The sequence below is a fragment of the Apostichopus japonicus genome, chromosome 12, assembly GCF_037975245.1.
Source record: "Apostichopus japonicus isolate 1M-3 chromosome 12, ASM3797524v1, whole genome shotgun sequence".
NCBI classification, from domain to species: Eukaryota; Metazoa; Echinodermata; class Holothuroidea; order Aspidochirotida; family Stichopodidae; genus Apostichopus; species Apostichopus japonicus.
Genome location: NC_092572.1, coordinates 8375001 through 8394152, shown reverse-complemented (window position 1 = coordinate 8394152; position 19152 = coordinate 8375001). Strand labels below are relative to the sequence as shown.

Genomic DNA, 19152 nt, shown 5'->3' with positions numbered 1-19152 from the left:
CGAGCGACCAATTGGAAACAATGATGGAACAGGATCAGATGTTAGAGCAATAAACATGACTATCGCCATCACTTCCAGCGCTTCCAATAGCCATATTACCCTGGATAAAAAAAAAAGAAAAACCTTAATCTAGTTTCCTTGCGTCCATTTCAATATAAACAGTATGTACAGTAGGTTGGACCGTAGTCTTTAACCTAAAACCTACTGGAAATCTCTCTCAGTGGATGATACTTCACAATATGTTCTCCAACTTGACATCACAAAATTTATTATTCCGACTGCATGTCACCTGATGTCACCTGATCTGAGTAGGATTATGAATACAATCAAAGATATTTCACCTCCGGAGGTGAAATATCTTTGATACAATACACCACCATCTTTGCTTGACGCTGTACCACCTTGCATAGTAAATCAGATATCGACATTGACAAAGTTAAATTCATATCCGAAGTTGCGGATGAAATAAAATGAACAAAGATTGTACTTGGTAGCGTTCCGTTCATGTAGAAAAAGTCAGCGTAAATTAAGTACGAATAAGTCCGATACTTTTCAAAATCAACTTTTAGTTTCTTTGTTGACTTGTGAACAGTAAAGTATCTGTCAATGACACGTTACTAACGTTATGATAACAGGAGTGGGTTGCCCAGGGTTCAGCTCTTCACATGCACAGCCTATACCTGATACGGACGGTACGGAACTAACGTACGGATTTCGCAAACAGCCAGAAAATTGCATCAACCACTTCACATTCCAGCAGCTGTATCGTTGATGCTCGCAATATCAGAGAAAGAGGCCAGAGGTGAAGGTATTTTCGAGATATCAAGTCATGAATTCTCATCAATCGGAATGATTTTAATTTCAGAGAGAAAAGGAAACCTAGGCTATAGGGCTAACTTAGGCCCATTTCTAACACTTATCTTAGTTAGGGCATAATTTAGCCTACCGAAGGTTAGGCTTAACTTCTAGTACAGCAGTGGACTTCTAGTACAGCAGTGGACAGTCAACTTTTAACTTTTGATAGGATGTTACATTTGCTTGTAAGTGGGCAAGGACTAAAGGTAGAGATATACATGTTAGATACTATTATAGTTAGCCCAACTTAACTACTACTATAGTCAGTATTGCGAAGTTCGCCATACTGCGAAGTTCGGGCACCCTAAGAAATACACGATTTTCACCATGAAAACCTACAGGAAGAGCCAAATTTCACCAAAAAGTACGAAGCTACAGTTATTTTCTCTCCAAAATGACCCGTGTGCAAGAAATTACTTACATATTTGTCAATAAAATGACAAAGATCTATGAAGTCTGTTATAATTACTGAAAGAGCAACAGCGCCACCAATTTTTACCAGCGCCACACTGTAGGTTGCGTGGCCGAAATTCGCAATACTCTAGCAAGAAATACCAGTTCCACAATCACGAAGAATCTTCTTGGAAAACAACGTGAAAACAGTTTGCAGGAAAGAAAGTTTGGCCGTGTATCGTACTATAACAAAATTCTCCCACCATATGAAGTATATTTTCAAATGATTTATACCAGAAGATTTAGTTTTGGGGTGTTTTAAGTCTTAAGTGGGCGAACTTCGAAGTCACCATCCTACTACTAGACCTAACTAATAACAGTAGCCATAACCCATCAGATCCTCTGCAACGCCTCAGTTATTATAAAAAACCTATTCTTAAAATTATAATCATTGTACAGTAACATGTTTTGTTCTGGATATGGAGCAACTGTAATGGTGTTTGAACTATTACTGTATTGTTGAACAATTATAATCATTGTACAGTAACATCTTTTGTTCTGGATGTTGAGCTACTGTAATGGTGTTTGTACTATTATTGTTGTACAATTATAATCATCGTACAGTAACATGTTTTGTTCCTCATGTAGAGCTACTGCAGTGGTGTTCGAACTATTATTGTTGTACAATTATAATCATCGTACAGTAATATGTTTTGTCCCTCATGTGGAGCTACTGCAGTGGTGTTTGAACTATTATTGTTGTAACAATTATAATCATTGTACAGTAACATGTTTTGTTCTGGAGGTGGAGCTACTGGAATGTTGTTTGACCTATAATTGTTGTAACAATGATAATCATTGTACATATGTCTTTTTTCCCCCTCAGATGGAAGCTTTAACAAATATTTTAGACCAACCTCTTATCATCAATGCAGCCTTATCCCTCGCGGGTTTTATCCTGGCCATGGTTGTCTTGCCAAGGTTTTATCCGCTGTTCATTAAAGCTGGACTCTTTGGCAAAGATATGAGTAAGAGGGTTCCACCAGGGAAAGAACCTGTTAAAGTGTAAGTGTTTATATGTATTAGGTGTTTCTAAGCTGTAACTAGTGGAAGCTCGGATACATCGAGAAGCATCTCTGGATGGAAACAAAATCCAAATATAATCGACAGAACGATTCACCCAGCTTTCCTCTGTATATGGTCAATATTTGCAGTTAACATGCTATTCAAAAGGATCAGTGTTACATGTATACCACAAAACGAAAGAAAATTGTTCAAATGTGATGTATATATTTAATTAAACAGTGCGAAAATGTGAGGCCATTTAGCATATATATCTCTAAGCTTCTATCTATGGTAGGGCAGAAAATTGTTCAGGTATGCTAACAAGCAGATGCAGAGTTTAAAAAAGAAGTTGATTTAGCCCTGAAGTTGTTGAAGCTGACTTGCATGTGACAGGGGAGGGGGTGGGGGTGTTCTCCGAGTCCTGGATGTTAACATCGCCACACACCATGGATACTCACCTGCACTATCTGATAAAAACTCTAGATTTTCCAGTTTTTGGTGGGTTGTACCTTTTTATTCAATTTGATTGAGCCAAGAAATCTTTTGACTACATTCGTTGGAGTAAAAGGCCAGACAGCAATTAACAAGGTCCTTTAAAGTAGTGCTTATTTGTTCAGTTATATTGTTTAATTTTTAATATCATGATTCGTATGTACATGCAATACTACAGGATGTCCAGTGAAACAGTTTATCAAAATGGACTTGTTTAGTTTTCATTTCAAACTCAACAGAAGAGAAGGTACGAAAATTTAGAAGTTCCTTCCTTCTTTGTGAATCGTGTGCTTAAATTAAAGGCATTGAAGACTCTCCCCAAACAGCGTGCCACCATCTTTAAAAAGTTAACTTTCCGTTGCTTGCAAGTGAAGTTTTTCTCTTGTCGCTACAAAATGCAGACAGTAATGAAATTTGATACCTTGATATCTTTATCTGGACCTGAGATGTCCATGCTGCTATGTACACTATGTTGTGGGTATTGACAGCAGCTGTGTACTGACTGTACACTAGTGTCTAATTACCGACAGTAGCAAGCTGTGTGTGTATTTATTGAAGTCGATGGTGCTGTCTAACACTTCTGATACACCACATTCGAAACTAGGTCATATTACCGGCATTAGACGTTTCTTTCTGTGCGAGTCTTCACACCCTTTAACTACAAATATGGAACAGTGTCTTGGAAATTAATTGCTTAGGTTTTGATGGAAATCTTCAAAGATCTTTCAGGAAGCATCCATGTAATGATAACTTTTACAAGGGTGTCTAAGTCTTAGTTCATCAAGTGGAAGCTTTATTTCGATTTATACTTGCTACAAGGTTTGGCATAACTCTGCACCAACACTGCAACTTTCCCAAGAAAATGAACCATTTTTCTACCGTTTCTGTTTGCTTTCAGTCCAGAGGCACTTGGTGTCATAGCTGGAGCAATCTTCCTCTGCATCATGTTTCTCTTCATCCCGATTCCATTTTGGAGATCATGGGTAGTCGATGGCAAGGAAGAATTCCCACATCATGAGGTATATATATGTTGTGTATATGTTTCATCATACTGGTGTGTTTCCTTCAGGCACCCTGTTAGAGAGTAAGGCTGCAGTAGCTGCAAACCCCCTGCAGCGAGGCTGAATCACTATCAAACAAGAGTGAAGGCTGAATCACTATCAAACAAGAGTGAAGGCTGAATCACTATCAAACAAGAGTGAAGGCTGAATCACTATCAAGCAAGAGTGAAGGCTGAATCGCTATCAAACAAGAGTGAAGGCTGAATCACTATCAAACAAGAGTGAAGGCTGAATCACTATCAAACAAGAGTGAAGGCTGAATTGCTATCAAACAAGAGTGAAGGCTGAATCATTATCAAACAAGAGTGAAGGCTGAATCACTATCAAACAAGAGTGAAGGCTGAATCACTATCAAACAAGAGTGAAGGCTGAATCACTATCGAACAAGAGTGAAGGCTGAATCACTATCGAACAAGAGTGAAGGCTGAATCGCTATCAAACAAGAGTGAAGGCTGAATCGCTATCAAACAAGAGTGAAGGCTGAATCGCTATCAAACAAGAGTGAAGGCTGAATCACTATCAAACAAGAGTGAAGGCTGAATCACTATCAAACAAGAGTGAAGGCTGAATCACTATCAAACAAGAGTGAAGGCTGAATCACTATCAAACAAGAGTGAAGGCTGAATCACTATCAAACAAGAGTGAAGGCTGAATCACTATCAAACAAGAGTGAAGGCTGAATCACTATCAAACAAGAGTGAAGGCTGAATCGCTATCGAACAAGAGTGAAGGCTGAATCGCTATCAAACAAGAGTGAAGGCTGAATCGCTATCAAACAAGAGTGAAGGCTGAATCACTATCAAACAAGAGTGATTAGTTGAATAGACCAGCAGTGTCTAAAGCATGAAACTGCAGAGCACAATTCAGATGATATCCTATGCAGCCTGACTGCAGGATGCTGCAGCCCCCTCAGCAGATTACTTTTGACACAGTGTCTTATGGGTAAGACCAGGCATATACTGTAGTTATGGTTTATGATCTTGATTGTGTGTATGATTGCTTGAGTACAGCTGGTTAATTAGTTATTGTGTGCATAAATGTTGGGTTTCGTTGAATTTGATGAGTAAGGTTAGTTATTTACTTATGCCTAGTTATGTGGCTTAAAGATGACGTGATGAGTATGGCTGTGCATGTAGTTATGGTTTGTTATGTTGCTTATTAGTAATTTGATGAGTATGGCTGTTTACTTAGTTATGGTATGTTATGCCTTGTTAATTGCGTAATGAATGATTTGATGCGCATGGCCATTTATTTAGTTATGCTTTGTTATGTTGCTTAATGAATGATGTGATAAGTATGGCTGTGATGAGAATGGCTGTTTATTTAGTTACGGTTTGTTATGTTGCTTAGTAAATGATTTGATGAGTATAGCTGTTTATTTAGTTATGGTTATGTTGCTTGTGAAATGATTTTTAGTGTATGGCTGTTTATTTTGTTATGGTTTGTTATGGCCGTATCAATGTATGATTTGATGAGTATACCTGGTTTGGTTTGTTATGGATTTTTATTATGAGTACAGCTACTGAATAGTTCTGTAATTATGACAAGATAATTATATGTTTAATTGGTATGAAGCCACAGTAAAGTATGGGTTGGGAGCGAGGAGGGGAGGGCTTTGTACATACAAATTGCAGTCATGTTCAAATGGTTCATAACAAGGTAAGGTGTGTGATCCTAAATGAGTCTACAAAATCACACTGTATAGCAGCAACAGAGTCTTTCCCATCTTTTCCAGTCTGTGTGACAAGATTTCTCGCTATGCTTAGCGACCGTGCTTGTTTTGAAAAATAACAAATTTCCTCAAGATATGAAAGTTCTGTTGTTTTATGAATGCACTGAACTAATAACATATCTTTTTCTCTTTGTTCCCTATTATATAGTTTGTTGAGTTTGTAGCTGCTCTGCTATCCATTTGTTGTATGATCTTTCTCAGTTTCTGTTGTTTTATAAATGGGTCATTCCATATCAAATCACCAGATTTTGGGGTATGTTGTAGTTCGACATTTTTGAAAAATTCCCAAATTTATTGCATGAGTGGACCACCATAAAATAAGCATATTCTGAAAATTTCAGTTGCATTGCTTTACAATTGGCCGATTTAAAATTCTTTGAAATTCCGCAATTTGTCGCCACCATGGCAATTTGGCATTTTCTTGACTTTTGAGGTCTCATTTCTCAGCAATTACACATTCTACTACCTTTTTATTACAGATGCCTATAGAGTCTAACCCATAGAACAGGAAAATAAAAAATTAGGCTACAAAAAAATTGTCTTGTGGAGTTAGGTCAACTTAAAAGTGTCAAAATATTTAATTTTTGTACTTTTCACTAAAAAATGTGCTATTTTTAGTGATGAATTGCTCCTAAACCATTGCTTCAGGGTACTTGATTCTTTCAGAGGTTATTATGTCTAGTACAAACATTACAAAATAATTATTACAATGCTTTCCTAGACTATGTTTGCAAGTTGTGCAACTCTAAAGTTGCTATTTCATGCTGCGATTCAGCATGAGGTAGGGGTTTTGATGCCAATTTTTTACCAAAGTAACCATGTTAGAGGTGTCAGGGTTTATACTTTATTAATAAGTATAAAGTTCTTACACATTAAGAAATTTCAGGGTTCTAGCTGTTCTCAATATTAATTTATGAAGTTGTTAAGTTGCTCCGATGTACAAAAGAGGTCGTTTTTGACGGCCAATAACTCAAAACGCGTCTAATTAAAAAAAATTGATAATTTTTTCTGGAAGAGATATAGTACCACCCTGTTTGTACAAAAAAATTCAGGAGGGTGTTTTGCCTTATTTTGAAATGAAAAATCCTCAAAGTTTGGGATTTTTACAAAAAAACGTTTTTGCCTGTTTTGATGTTCCATGAGTTTTGACCCTGGGTATTGTACTGTACTTCAAGGTCATTCAGTTCAATACTGTGCAGTTTTTAATTTCATATAACAAAATACTATTTGCAATGTACTTGTCTGCTCCTGGTTGAATTCATTTAATTAGAAGACTTATAAAATGAATTTCAACCAGTACATGTATGTACAGTGTGTACAGTACATACACTGTACTGAGTGTATATGTACGGAGTGCCATGAGTGGCAGAAGACTATGTTAAAACAACACTAACACACTACATGTACACCCAGTACAGTTTGTACTGTACATACATCTATGTACTGGTTGAAATTAATTCTATAGTAAAGTCTTCTAATTCAACCAATTGTATATGTACAGTGTGTATATTAGTGTTAGTTTCAACATAGTCTTCTGGCACTCATGGCACTCCGTACATATACACTCAGTGCAGTGTATGTACTGTACACACTGTACATACATATGTGTGTACTGACTTTGACAAACTTTAAGGATTTTTCATTTCAAAATAAGGCAAAACACCCTCCTGAAATTTTTTGTACAAACAGGGTGGTACTATATCTCTTCCAGAAAAAATTATCAATTTTTTTTAATTTGACGCGTTTTGAGTTATTGGCCGTCAAAAACGACCTCTTTTGTACATCGGAGCAACTTAACAACTTCATAAATTAATATTGAGAACAGCTAGAACCCTGAAATTTGTTTTTTAGGTGTAAGAACTTTATACTTATTAATAAAGTATAAACCCTGACACCTCTAACATGGTTACTTTGGTAAAAAATTGGCATCAAAACCCCTACCTCATGCTGAATCGCAGCATGAAATAGCAACTTTAGAGTTGCACAACTTGCAAACATAGTCTAGGAAAGCATTGTAATCATTATTTTGTAATATTTGTACTAGACATAATAACCTCTGAAAGAATCAAGTACCCTGAAGCAATGGTTTAGGAGCAATTCATCACTAAAAAATAGCACATTTTTTAGTGAAAAGTACAAAAATCAAATATTTTGACACTTTTAAGTTGACCTAACTCCACAAGACAATTTTTTTGTAGCCTAATTTTTTATTTTCCTGTTCTATGGGATAGACTCTTTAGGCATCTGTATTAGAAAGGTAGTAGAATGTTCAATTGCTGAGAAATGAGACCTCAAAAGTCAAGAAAATGCCAAAATGCCATGGTGGCGACAAATTGCGGAATTTCAAAGTGTGATAAATCGGCCAATTGTAAAGCAATGCAACTGAAATTTTCAGAATATGCTTATTTTATGGTGGTCCAATCATACAATAAATTTGGGAATTTTTGGAAAGGGTGCAGCAACAGCCATCCGTGATTTGACACGGAATGACCCAAATGCACTGAACTAACAACATATCTTGTACTCTTTGTTCCCTATTATATAGTTTGTTGAGTTTGTAGCTGCTCTGCTATCCATTTGTTGTATGATCTTTCTCAGTTTCTGTTGTTTTATAAATGCACTGAACTAACAACATATCTTGTACTCTTTGTTCCCTATTATATAGTTTGTTGAGTTTGTAGCTGCTCTGCTATCCATTTGTTGTATGATCTTTCTCAGTTTCTGTTGTTTTATTAATACACTGAACTAATAACATATCTTGTACTCTTTGTTCCCTATTATATAGTTTGTTGAGTTTGTAGCTGCTCTGCTATCCATTTGTTGTATGATCTTTCTCAGTTTCTGTTGTTTTATGAATGCACTGAACTAACAACATATCTTGTTCTCTTTGTTCCCTATTATATAGTTTGTTGAGTTTGTAGCTGCTCTGCTATCCATTTGTTGTATGATCTTTCTGGGATTCGCTGATGACGTTCTTGATTTGCGATGGCGTCATAAACTGCTGCTCCCTACAATGGCCACATTGCCCTTGCTGATGGTTTATCTGGTTAACTTTGGTTCTACCACCATTATTGTCCCCAAACCATTGCAAGGATTGTTAGGACCAGCTTTGAATCTAGGTAAGTAGCTAGATGTTATGTTTAGACAGAGAGTTGGTACCCTGAGTTGATCGGTACTCCAAGTCTGTCACTGTGTCAAAATCTTTATCAGTTCAAAGCTAAGTGTGGGATCCCCATTGACATATCGGGCAATTTAGTTATTTCACTTGATATCCTAACCTAGAGTCAATTTACAATATAAGACATATAACTGTCACATAGCAAGCACTACTTAAAAGCAATTAATCATTGAAAATATCTAATTGTTAGAAGATTGTGTCATGTTGTATGGAAATTTATACAAAAATGAAATAGAAGCCTGGGCCTTGAGCTAGATATTTTAACTTTAGCATTGAACAACAACATAATAAACATATATAAAATGCAAATATATATATACAGGAAAGAAAAGGGTTCACACGTATTCAGGGTAAGTTTGATATTGAATCGCACCTTCTTAGCTGTTTGAAAAAGGAACCTCCCTCATGCTACTCATATTTGGCATGATCACCATTTTATATTCATAATTCATAGTCACTGAATTTAATTGTTTTCTGAAGGTCTGCTGTACTTTGTGTATATGGGAATGTTGGCTGTTTTCTGTACCAATGCCATTAACATCCTGGCCGGGATTAATGGTATCGAAGCTGGACAATCTTTCATCATCGGGCTCAGCATAATGGCGTTTAATTTCTACGAACTAACAAGTAAAGTATTGTTCACATTATTCCTGATGTGTTAGTTTAAGTGCATTGTGAATAAATGTACCCGTTTGTTGTTGTTTCCTAGTTGAATAATACTTGAATGTTACAGTCAATTGAACAGCAAAATGCATTCTCTACAATAACGAAAATATAAAAACAATTCTGTCAAATTTGAGAGAATCAAAGGAGAAATAAACAGAACAAATTCAACATTTGTTGTTGTTTCCTCGTTGAATAATACTTGAATGTAACAGTTAACAGTTATAACTTGCAATTGTACAGCAAGATCCAATCTCTACAACAACAAAAATATAAAACAATTCTGTCAAATTTGAGAGAATCAAAGGAGAAATAAAAAATTAAAGTATTCATCCTAAGCATTTTAATAATTTTATCCTTGCATGATAATTTGAAAAAGGTTAAATTTGCCAGTTGTGTTTACTACATCAATCAGTCACAGTATATATTATTGATTTACCTTTCAGGAAAGTACCCAGAATCCCACCAGTTTTCCTTATATTTCTTGATGCCTTACACAGCAGTTTGTGCTGCTATTTTGTACTATAATTGGTAAGGAAAAATTTCAATTTTAATATTGCTGTCATGTTTTAGAAAATGTTTCCATGTTCCAAAAGTGTTGCAAAATTACAAACTGCAAATTTAAGATGTCCTGAATAACTTGGAAAATCAACTAGAGAAAAACTGATACCACAAGTTTCACCACAAGCATAAAATATGACTACCCACTTTGCTTTAATTTTTGAAAAGTTTAGCAAAATAATCAAATTTTCTTATCCACAAATATTTTGGTTTTCATTAAGAACAAGTCCATTTGCATGCATCCAGCACATGATAAAATTTAACTTGTAAAAGAGCTCAGGATATCTATGGTAACTACTGTAGCTAGCTGATGGAGTCCTTTCATAGTATAGCCTCTCATTTTGTATACTACTTTTCAGGTATGTGAATTTTGTTCATCCTGCCATATTGGAAGTGCTATTGATCTGTGCATAAAATACTGCTGTACATCTTTGCCTTTGTGTAACAATTTGGTCATTCTTGTTAGTATTATGCTATAAGGTAACAAATCAATAATCCACAGATAGTTGTATTCTCTCTCACTCAAACAAATATCTTCACTACCTTGTAGTAAAAGGTTTATCCCCTATTGTCTTTTATTTTCTGGTCTCTTTCTTCTTCAGGTACCCATCAAAGCTCTTTGTCGGAGATACTTTCTGTTACTTCTCTGGAATGACGTTTGCGGTGGTGGGAATCCTTGGTCATTTCAGCAAGACCATGCTTCTCTTCTTTATCCCTCAAGTCTTCAATTTCATTTTTTCGGTTCCTCAGTTGTTCCACTTTGTTCCTTGTCCGAGACATAGACTGCCAAGGTAAGCACGTATCCTAACAGTTGGTTTAATTAAACTGTTCAGCTGTGCTATGCCCTTACAAACTTGATTGTGATAGGATAATCCATAATTACTTATCACACTTGTTTCATGACATTTATGGGATTTCTCAGTGACAGACAATGACACACTTATTGGAAAGAAAAATATACTCCATGCCATTATTGGAGGTCCATTCAAATATCTTGGTTTTCTACCTCTGGATATAGTTGTTCACTAAGTTTTTTTCCAAGAAAAATCTTTGTTATTACAGGTTTGCAATAGATCCCAGTGTTGTTTTCTGCAATGTCACCAGAACATATGGCTCTGCAATAGTTTTAATTTCATAATTATTTTTTTCGGTTCATTTGAAATATGTAACATTTAAGATATCTGGTTAACTGTTCAATTTACAGTATGCAAAAGGTGAAGGGCTTTTCTTAGTGTGGATTATTATCACTTATTATCTGTGTTTGGATCAATTCATTGTTCATAACACTACTAGTCATCTGTTCTGCTGTTGCCAGATTCATAAATTGTATAACTTTCAAAAAGAAAAATAACTTTTTGGTTAGACAATGGGGGCTCTCTGGCAGTTCAACAGAGGGGCACTGTCATAACTGACATAATTTGTGTCTTCCGATCGTTTGTTGATCTCTGAAATTATAGGAACACGATCTTCTGAAAGCGTTGACAAGTATGCAAACAAGCTGGATTAAACCTTGCATACTGATGCGCTGGGTAATTAGTTTAGTTTAGTAGAATAAAAGATCAGGAAGGACACACAAGTCCCTATCAAGGACCCTATAGGAGAGAAAAAAAAAACAGAAGACAACTATCTCAGGCAAACCATTCCACTCATTCACAACACTTTTAGAAAATAAGTTATGCTGAATATTAATCCTACTTTGTAACTTCTGGAGTTTCAGACAATGACCTCTGGTACAACTACTTTTAGCAAACATGATAAAGTCAGTGAGGGATATATTGTCAAAACCATAGACAATCTTGAAAATCAATTGACTTGTTCAAGGTTCCACTTCTGCAGTTTCACTGAATGTAAAAACATGCTTTAGGAAATACAAACGAAGGTGACTTATAACAGTTAGCTCAACTTCAGGAACTTCGAAAATATGGTCCAAACAGCACTCTCCTTTGCAATAATTACGTACCTACTTTTTATATACTAGTGATCAATTCATGGTTGATCAACCCTGTCAAGTTTCGCAGAACTAGACAGGACCGATATGACAGCGCCCTCTGTTGATGTTGGGCTTGGCTGAACGCCATGTTGCTTTCAGGGTGGCCTTTTCACTACAACTACTGGGCCCGTCATGATAGCGTATTAGTATACTTCGGAATGTGTGTCTGTAATGTTAACCTAGGTTTTGGCGATGATACAATACATTGCAATAACACCATTTCCAACATTAAATCTTTGCCAGAGTATATCAATTAGTACAGTGGATTTTTCAAATTAATAGGGTATGTCAAGGCTGCTACCTTATATAACCAAATCATAATTCTACTTTTCTTAACTGTTGATTCACCTGTTTTGAATTTAGAAATCAGGAAAGCTCTAACATTGAAGTGTTTAATATACAAGGTCTGTCTGTTTAAATGTCTAACTCATACGTATTTGTTTTGCTCTTCGAAGGTACAACTCAAAGACAGATAAACTCTCCATGAGTTACACAAAGTTCAAAATGAAAGATTTAAATATACTAGGTAAGTTGCATTATAAACTGTATAAATATCAAGTTCAGCAAATAATTTAAGCAGTATTGTATCACAAAAAGTCATACAAATTTACTATTTACCATATTGCTTTAATACTGGTCATAATATGTAAAGTAGTGTTATACTCAGAAATTTCATAAAAGATAAACAAAATCCGGAACTTTCAAAACTTCCACACAAAATTTGAACATTGCAGTATTCACCATAAGTTTCTATGATATCATATAAGGTATCAATACTTAAAACCTAGAGCTTAGATTCCTTCTACTGCATAGAGTTATTTATTTCTTGACCAATAGTGATTGTTATTTCATGATTTTGCTTCTAAATAGCTTTGTCACCATCAGTAGCACATGGTGTTTCTTACACCACTCTAGAGCAACTGCTGGGTAAAATTAAAAAAGCTTCATATACTTCGAATACTCAGGATATCATGCTTAACATTTTCTGTTTTCAATATATTTCGAAATAATTTTTTTAGTTACGAAAAACGAGAATAAATTCAAAACTTAACTTGATTTCTCTAATTCATTTGCAGGTAAAACATTTTTTAAATTGTACTGGATTCTCGGTCTCATCAATGTTCGACAAGGAGTAGGAGAAGACAGGGAATACGTAGAGTGCTCTAACTTCACCATTATAAACCTGATGTTGAGAATCTTTGGTCCTCTTCACGAACAAACATTGACAATCATATTGATGGTCATTCAGGTAAGACTTATATATATATGTTCAATAAAAGGATGTTATAACCCTTGTCGTAAAGGAAACAGAAACAACGGAGATTCCTTCTCAAGATGAGAGAGTTGAAGCCATAAGATGCCTTGTAAGTTGCATCAATGATTGGTTCTTGTCATCAGCTTGCTAATATTAATATTCCATGCATATCAATTGGTAATGTTCAGGTTGGCCCTTCCACTCATGGGCGTAATCTTGGCGTAAATTTTGATTCCAATATGTTTATGAATCGCCACAAATAACAAGTTCTGCTGCATTTCATCTCATCACCTCAGAAGCATCTACAAATTACGAAAATATTTAAATGATAGGCAACTGAACAAATTGTAAATTATTTTATCACTTCAAGGTTGGATATGGGCAATTCCTTACTTCTCGGTCTTCCACAAGAACAGTTTCATAGACTCCAATTAATCCAGAACTCAGCTGCGCGTATTGTAACTTATTCTCATAAGCATTGTCATATCCACCCTGTCTTAAAAAACCTACACTGGCTACCTGTAAAATATCGCATAATGTATAAAATTCTCCTTATTGTTTATAAATCACTTAAAGGACATGGTCCAATGTATATTTCTGACTTATTACATATCGTAATCTAAGATCCAGCTCTCAATTTTTATTATCTGAAATTAAGTCCAAACACTCTGGGGGGATAGGCCATTTATTGTTTCTGCCCCTCTCTTATGGAACCAACTCTCCATAAAAAATCAGACAAGCAGCTACTCTCTCTAACTCTAAGAAGAGCATCAAATCCCACTTAATGACAAAAGCTTTTACATAATCTTGAACCATTAAGTTTTTCTTCTGTCATTGTGTTGTATTATTATGTATTATTTGTATCATTTCTATTTGTTTATTGCGTCATAAACATTCTTTGAGTGGTGTGTGCGCATTATATGAGATGTTAGTATCATAACATCGTACATTCTCACTTATGACTATAATGGGATGGTAGTATCATACATTAGCAGCAAAGATTCATACAATTCATTCTCTTTGAATAAGGGTTTAGTCACTCAACATCATAGTCTCACTGATAATTGAGATATTTTTTTTAAATCGATTGACATGTAGCTAATACCTCTTGAACTCGGTTTACATTTTTCCTTGTTTTCATTGTTTTTAGATAATTGGCAGCTGCGTTGCATTCTTCATTCGTTACAAACTCGCCGGTGTATTCTATGATGTTGTAGAATGAGTTATCTTCATGTCAGATAGAATTCATCACCGACGGTGCCCTGGCTTTACAAGACATGTTTTGATTGACTGATGTGATAAGTGAACCACCGATATATAACTTTTGAGAAGTATTGGCAAAGAATTATGCAAATCAAATGAGTTTTCAGTTGATCTGAATTTCTTCATAAAAAAAATATGATATGATTGAAAGTAAATTTCTTACAATTGCAACAGAATTCATGTGTTCTTGCAAAATTCATGCCCTGACATGACAAGACATGTTTTGATCGACTGATGTGATAAGTGAACCAAACCAATATAAAACTGTTGCGAGGTTATGGCAAAGAATTATTGCACGTCCAATGAGTAAATTGATATTAATTGAAAGTAAATTTCTTAACAATTGCAACTGAAAGCATATGTTCTTGCCTATTTTTCTTATTGCACTATTCAAACTTCAGAATATTTTCTCTTTAGTTTAGAGAGATTTATCTGGTAACTGTGATATTTTCAGTGTACTTTTAAAGTATCATGGTTTGTTCAGATTATCCTTGCAGTATCCAATACCTTGACAATGTTTAGAAGCTTTTAATCATGAACTTCAATTATCAAGTCAACTTTAGATGCATAATTCAACAATATTTTGTGGAACATGCACAAGCTCCAATGAAAATAGGTGCTGTTGAAATAAATATTTTACTCTTTTTATAGACAACAATTGTTCTTGACTTATGTGGAAGAAGAAGAAAGTGATAAAGGTCTTTGAATGAAGTTCTTTGACCAGACAGAAATGTCCAACGAAAGTGAAATCATAAATGATAAAAAGGAAATAAATACACCAACAAAATTTCACATCTGTGTCCTATTTTGCACTTTTTCAGATTGAGATTCTCTTTATTGCATCCCAAGCTGGGCAATTGATTGCTCACATTATAAAACGTACGTACAGTACATAAAATACACACAAAATATATCAGACTCTCAAATACTAAGACATTAGACTTAAAACAAAGCTGGCAAGATACGTAAAAACGGTAAAATACAAAATACAGTAAAACAGCACCAGAGATACTTGTGAAACATTGGATTGCACAATGAGCAAGATTACTGACCTAACGAGTAAAAGATTCAGTATGAAGTTTAATACAATGAGGGATAAAGGAGGATTTGTAACGGCACAGGGTAGTCTCATCCGCCCACTGCGGGGTATTATTGCACTTTCCAAATTAATGTGTAGAGGGTGGCTACTGTTGTTGAGAACCCCAGCAAGTTTACTTTGAAGGTGAAGATGATATGAGGTGTTCACTGACTGCTGACGCTCGCCTAGGATGCGACTGACTTGGCTTATAATAGAATCTATCCGTTTTCTGTCGGTACCATTGACATTACCTCCCCAACAATTAATGCAATATGACCACACACTGAAAATTACAAAATTGTAGAAAATAGAAAGGATGTTTCTACTGATGTTGAAGGTATTCAATTTCCGCAAGGAATAGTCTTGGATTGATCCGTCTTACCAAATAATCAATGTGGTCATGCCAATTCAGCTGATCATCCAAAACTACGCCAAGCTACTTATAGGACGAGACACGGTTTACAGCCAGGTCTTTGATAACAACAGGAGGAGGTTCATGATCTCCTTTCCTATAATCAATCACCATTTCCTTTGTCTTCTCCACGTTAAGCTCAAGGAAATTTTGATCACAGTAGTCTACAAACCAATTTATTTGAGACAAGTATTCACCTCCATCATCTCCTGTAATCAAACCCACTAATGCAGTATCATCAGCAAATTTAATTAGAGGGCAGCTGTCATGTGATGATCTAGCATCTGAAGTATCAACAGTGAATAAAAACTGGGCAAGAACAGTTCCCAGTGGTGCACCAGTGCTCGAAACTAATGTGTTGGACACACAGTTGGACTGGTTGATCCTAACATACTGCGATTGATTAGTGAGATAATTGAATAACCATGTGACTAGGTTATGCGGGACGTTCATGTTTAGCAACTTATGTACCAAAAAATGTGGTTGGATCGTATTGAATGCAGAGGAAAAGTCGAATTACGTAATTCTAGCAGAATGACCTGCATTCGACTTTTCCAGATGGGAATACACTTTCTCTAAGCAATAAAGAATTGTGTCCTCAGTATTGCGCTTTGCACGAGAAGCAAATTGCAGCGGATCAAGGTGTTCACTCACTTAGGGTTTCATGTACCTTAACACATTGCGCTCGCAGGATTTCATCGCAACAGAAGTCAGGGCCACGGGCCGGAAGTCATTCATACATGTGATGTTTGCCTTCTTTGGCACAGGAATGATACATGACTGTTTCCACAATGCGGGAATTGTTTTCTGTCTAAATGAAAGGTTAAAAATAGACGTATAAATTTGTAGGCAAGCTGATTAGCGCAGTATTTCAATACCCGGGGACTAAGCTGGTCTGGACCAGCAGCCTTTGCAGCACTCAGGCCAGCAAATTCTTTACGAACATCGTCTTCAGCAACATTTAAAAATGGTTCAAGTACTCTCTAGCCCTGCCAACATTTGTGTCAGCTCATTAGCCTGTGATGAAACATCAACGCAGTCGAACCTATTATCAAAATGGTTGAGCTCATTTGCATATTCTACTGAGGTATCGGGCAATGGTGATCTCTTGTTACTGTTGGTATATCCACTCATTAAACGCATACCATCCCATACCTGTTTCATGTTGTTGTCAACAAAATGGTTCTCAATTTTACGTTTATATATTGCTTTTTCTTTCCTAATGCACTCTTTTAGTTCCCTTTGTACCACCTTCAACTCATCTCTATTGCCACGGCCAAAGACACCCTTTTTCTTATTGACTATTCTTTTAACATTGTTTGTAATCCATGGCTTATTGTTTGGGTAAATCTTAAAGCAGCATTTTGCGTCCTTTTCTATGATTTTTCTCAACCTCACTGATTCCACTTTGCCATAACGACATACATAACTAGCTAATCTATTTATATTTTACTTCAAATGGTGGCATGAAAGTCGAAAAATTTGCAACTTTCAACTTTGTTGTTCTCCAAGATATTTTCCGTTGGGAACCCAATAAACCTCGCCCATAATATGAATATTTAAACACTACGAACGTCATTGACAGATACGTAATATAACACCACGCTTGATTTGTGTACAGTCTATATGGCAGTTGTACCAGGGAGTTGCATAACAACTCCCTGGTACAACCAACGCGAAGTCTTGAATCTATTTTTAGCAACGGCTCATAACTAAACCTGCATCTCTGATTGGTTGAATTCAAACTAGTGGGTTTGGCGGAATTGTATGCGATTAATTTTAACTGTGAAATTTGTCGAGGACACTCTTCTCATTTATCGACATAAATCGTTAATTACTCGCTAATTAACGCTCTTGGCAGGGTGAAACTTGGATGGTATCTTAGATTGCTGTTTTATGATTGATACATGTAAAAAAATCGATGCACATGTTAAAAAAGTGGAAAAAAGCGACCCAACGCAAAATGCTGCTTTAACCTGTTTCGTGGGTACTGAACAGTCCACACAAAAGTTCACATAGCTGCTGATCGTCTCAGTCAGTTCGTCAATCCCATTTGTCGATTCGATCATGGAGCTATCTGTTTATAGCTCCATGATTCGATGAACATATCCCAGTCTGTTGTATCCAGTATCGATTGCAGCTGTTCACGTGCTTGGCAGTTCCATTGTTGAGTTGTGACGGTGTGGGGCCTCTGTCTCTGTACAATGGGTCGATAGCTGGGATAGAGGATTACCAGATCACGATCAGAGCCTCCTAGTGGCGTCAATGGTGATGCTTTATAGGCTTCTTTGACATTGGAATAACAAAGGTCCAGGGTAGCATTCCCTCGTGTAGGACAATCTACGTGTTGGTAATAATGTACACTGCTCTTCTTTAAGGTACAATGATTGAAATCTCCATCAATGACTTAGTACTTTCACAAGATTCATGTATCCCGTTTAAGTTATAGATCATTGGCTGTGTCATAAATCTACCTATTCTTTACATTTGGGGTGTTTGGCCGAGGGTTGGGATGTGGGAGGTTGGGAGTAGGGAACTGCAGCAACTTTAACACAAACTGCAACTTTACCTTCCTATAGTTGATTCTTCATATTCTTATATGCACAATTTGTGAAAATCGCCTAGTAACTGTCTGGGTTTATTATACACCCAATATTTCCTCTGGTTTAGTCCCAGATCAACCAAGAAAAAAAAAGGGGTCATATTTCAAGCGAGTTACTCAGAAAAAGAATCAGTCAAAAGTTGGGAGTTTGTTAGAATAATATTCCATTTATAATAGCTACTGCAAACCTTTTACATCAAGAAACACTGTCAAAAACGATAGATGAAATTGTACATCAGAACTATAAGCATACTAGTTCCATTGCTTAATACAGTAGTCGTGTTTGTCCCTTACTGTCATAAATATATATATATATATATATATATATATATATATATATATAAATATATATATATATATATATATATATATATATATATAGGCCTTTATAAGCATCTATATATAAACCTCTATCTATCTATCTATCTATCTATCTATCTATCTATCTATCTATCTATCTATCTATCTATCTATCTATCTATCTATCTATCTATCTATCTATCTATCTATCTATCTATCTATCTATCTATCTATCTATCTATCTATCTATCT

General features: G+C 35.7%; 1 protein-coding gene across 3 annotated transcripts; it reads left to right on the top strand.

Moving 5' to 3' along the window:
- The first annotated feature begins 371 nt into the window (after positions 1–371).
- LOC139977115 (UDP-N-acetylglucosamine--dolichyl-phosphate N-acetylglucosaminephosphotransferase-like) lies at positions 372–15300 on the top strand. 3 transcript variants are annotated; one of them, XM_071986209.1, is made up of 10 exons: positions 372–802; positions 2135–2313; positions 3704–3824; positions 8504–8717; positions 9257–9403; positions 9886–9970; positions 10603–10791; positions 12446–12516; positions 13067–13239; positions 14396–15300. In XM_071986209.1, the coding sequence occupies exons 2-10, from the start codon at positions 2135–2137 to the stop codon at positions 14465–14467; spliced, it is 1251 nt and encodes a 416-aa protein (XP_071842310.1). In that variant the 5' UTR covers positions 372–802; the 3' UTR covers positions 14468–15300. The 3 variants fall into 3 exon arrangements, with proteins under 3 accessions (XP_071842310.1, XP_071842309.1, XP_071842308.1); XM_071986208.1 differs by having other exon boundaries at positions 373–808; XM_071986207.1 differs by lacking the exon at positions 372–802 and adding an exon at positions 815–847.
- Positions 15301–19152: the final 3852 nt, after the last annotated feature.

Bases quoted from the DNA above. Each gene is read 5' to 3' on its own strand.
- LOC139977115 (XM_071986207.1), top strand. The intron at 8,718-9,256 runs GTAAGTAGCTAG...TGTTTTCTGAAG, and splicing joins AGGACCAGCTTTGAATCTAG to GTCTGCTGTACTTTGTGTAT. The intron at 10,792-12,445 runs GTAAGCACGTAT...TGCTCTTCGAAG, and splicing joins CCGAGACATAGACTGCCAAG to GTACAACTCAAAGACAGATA.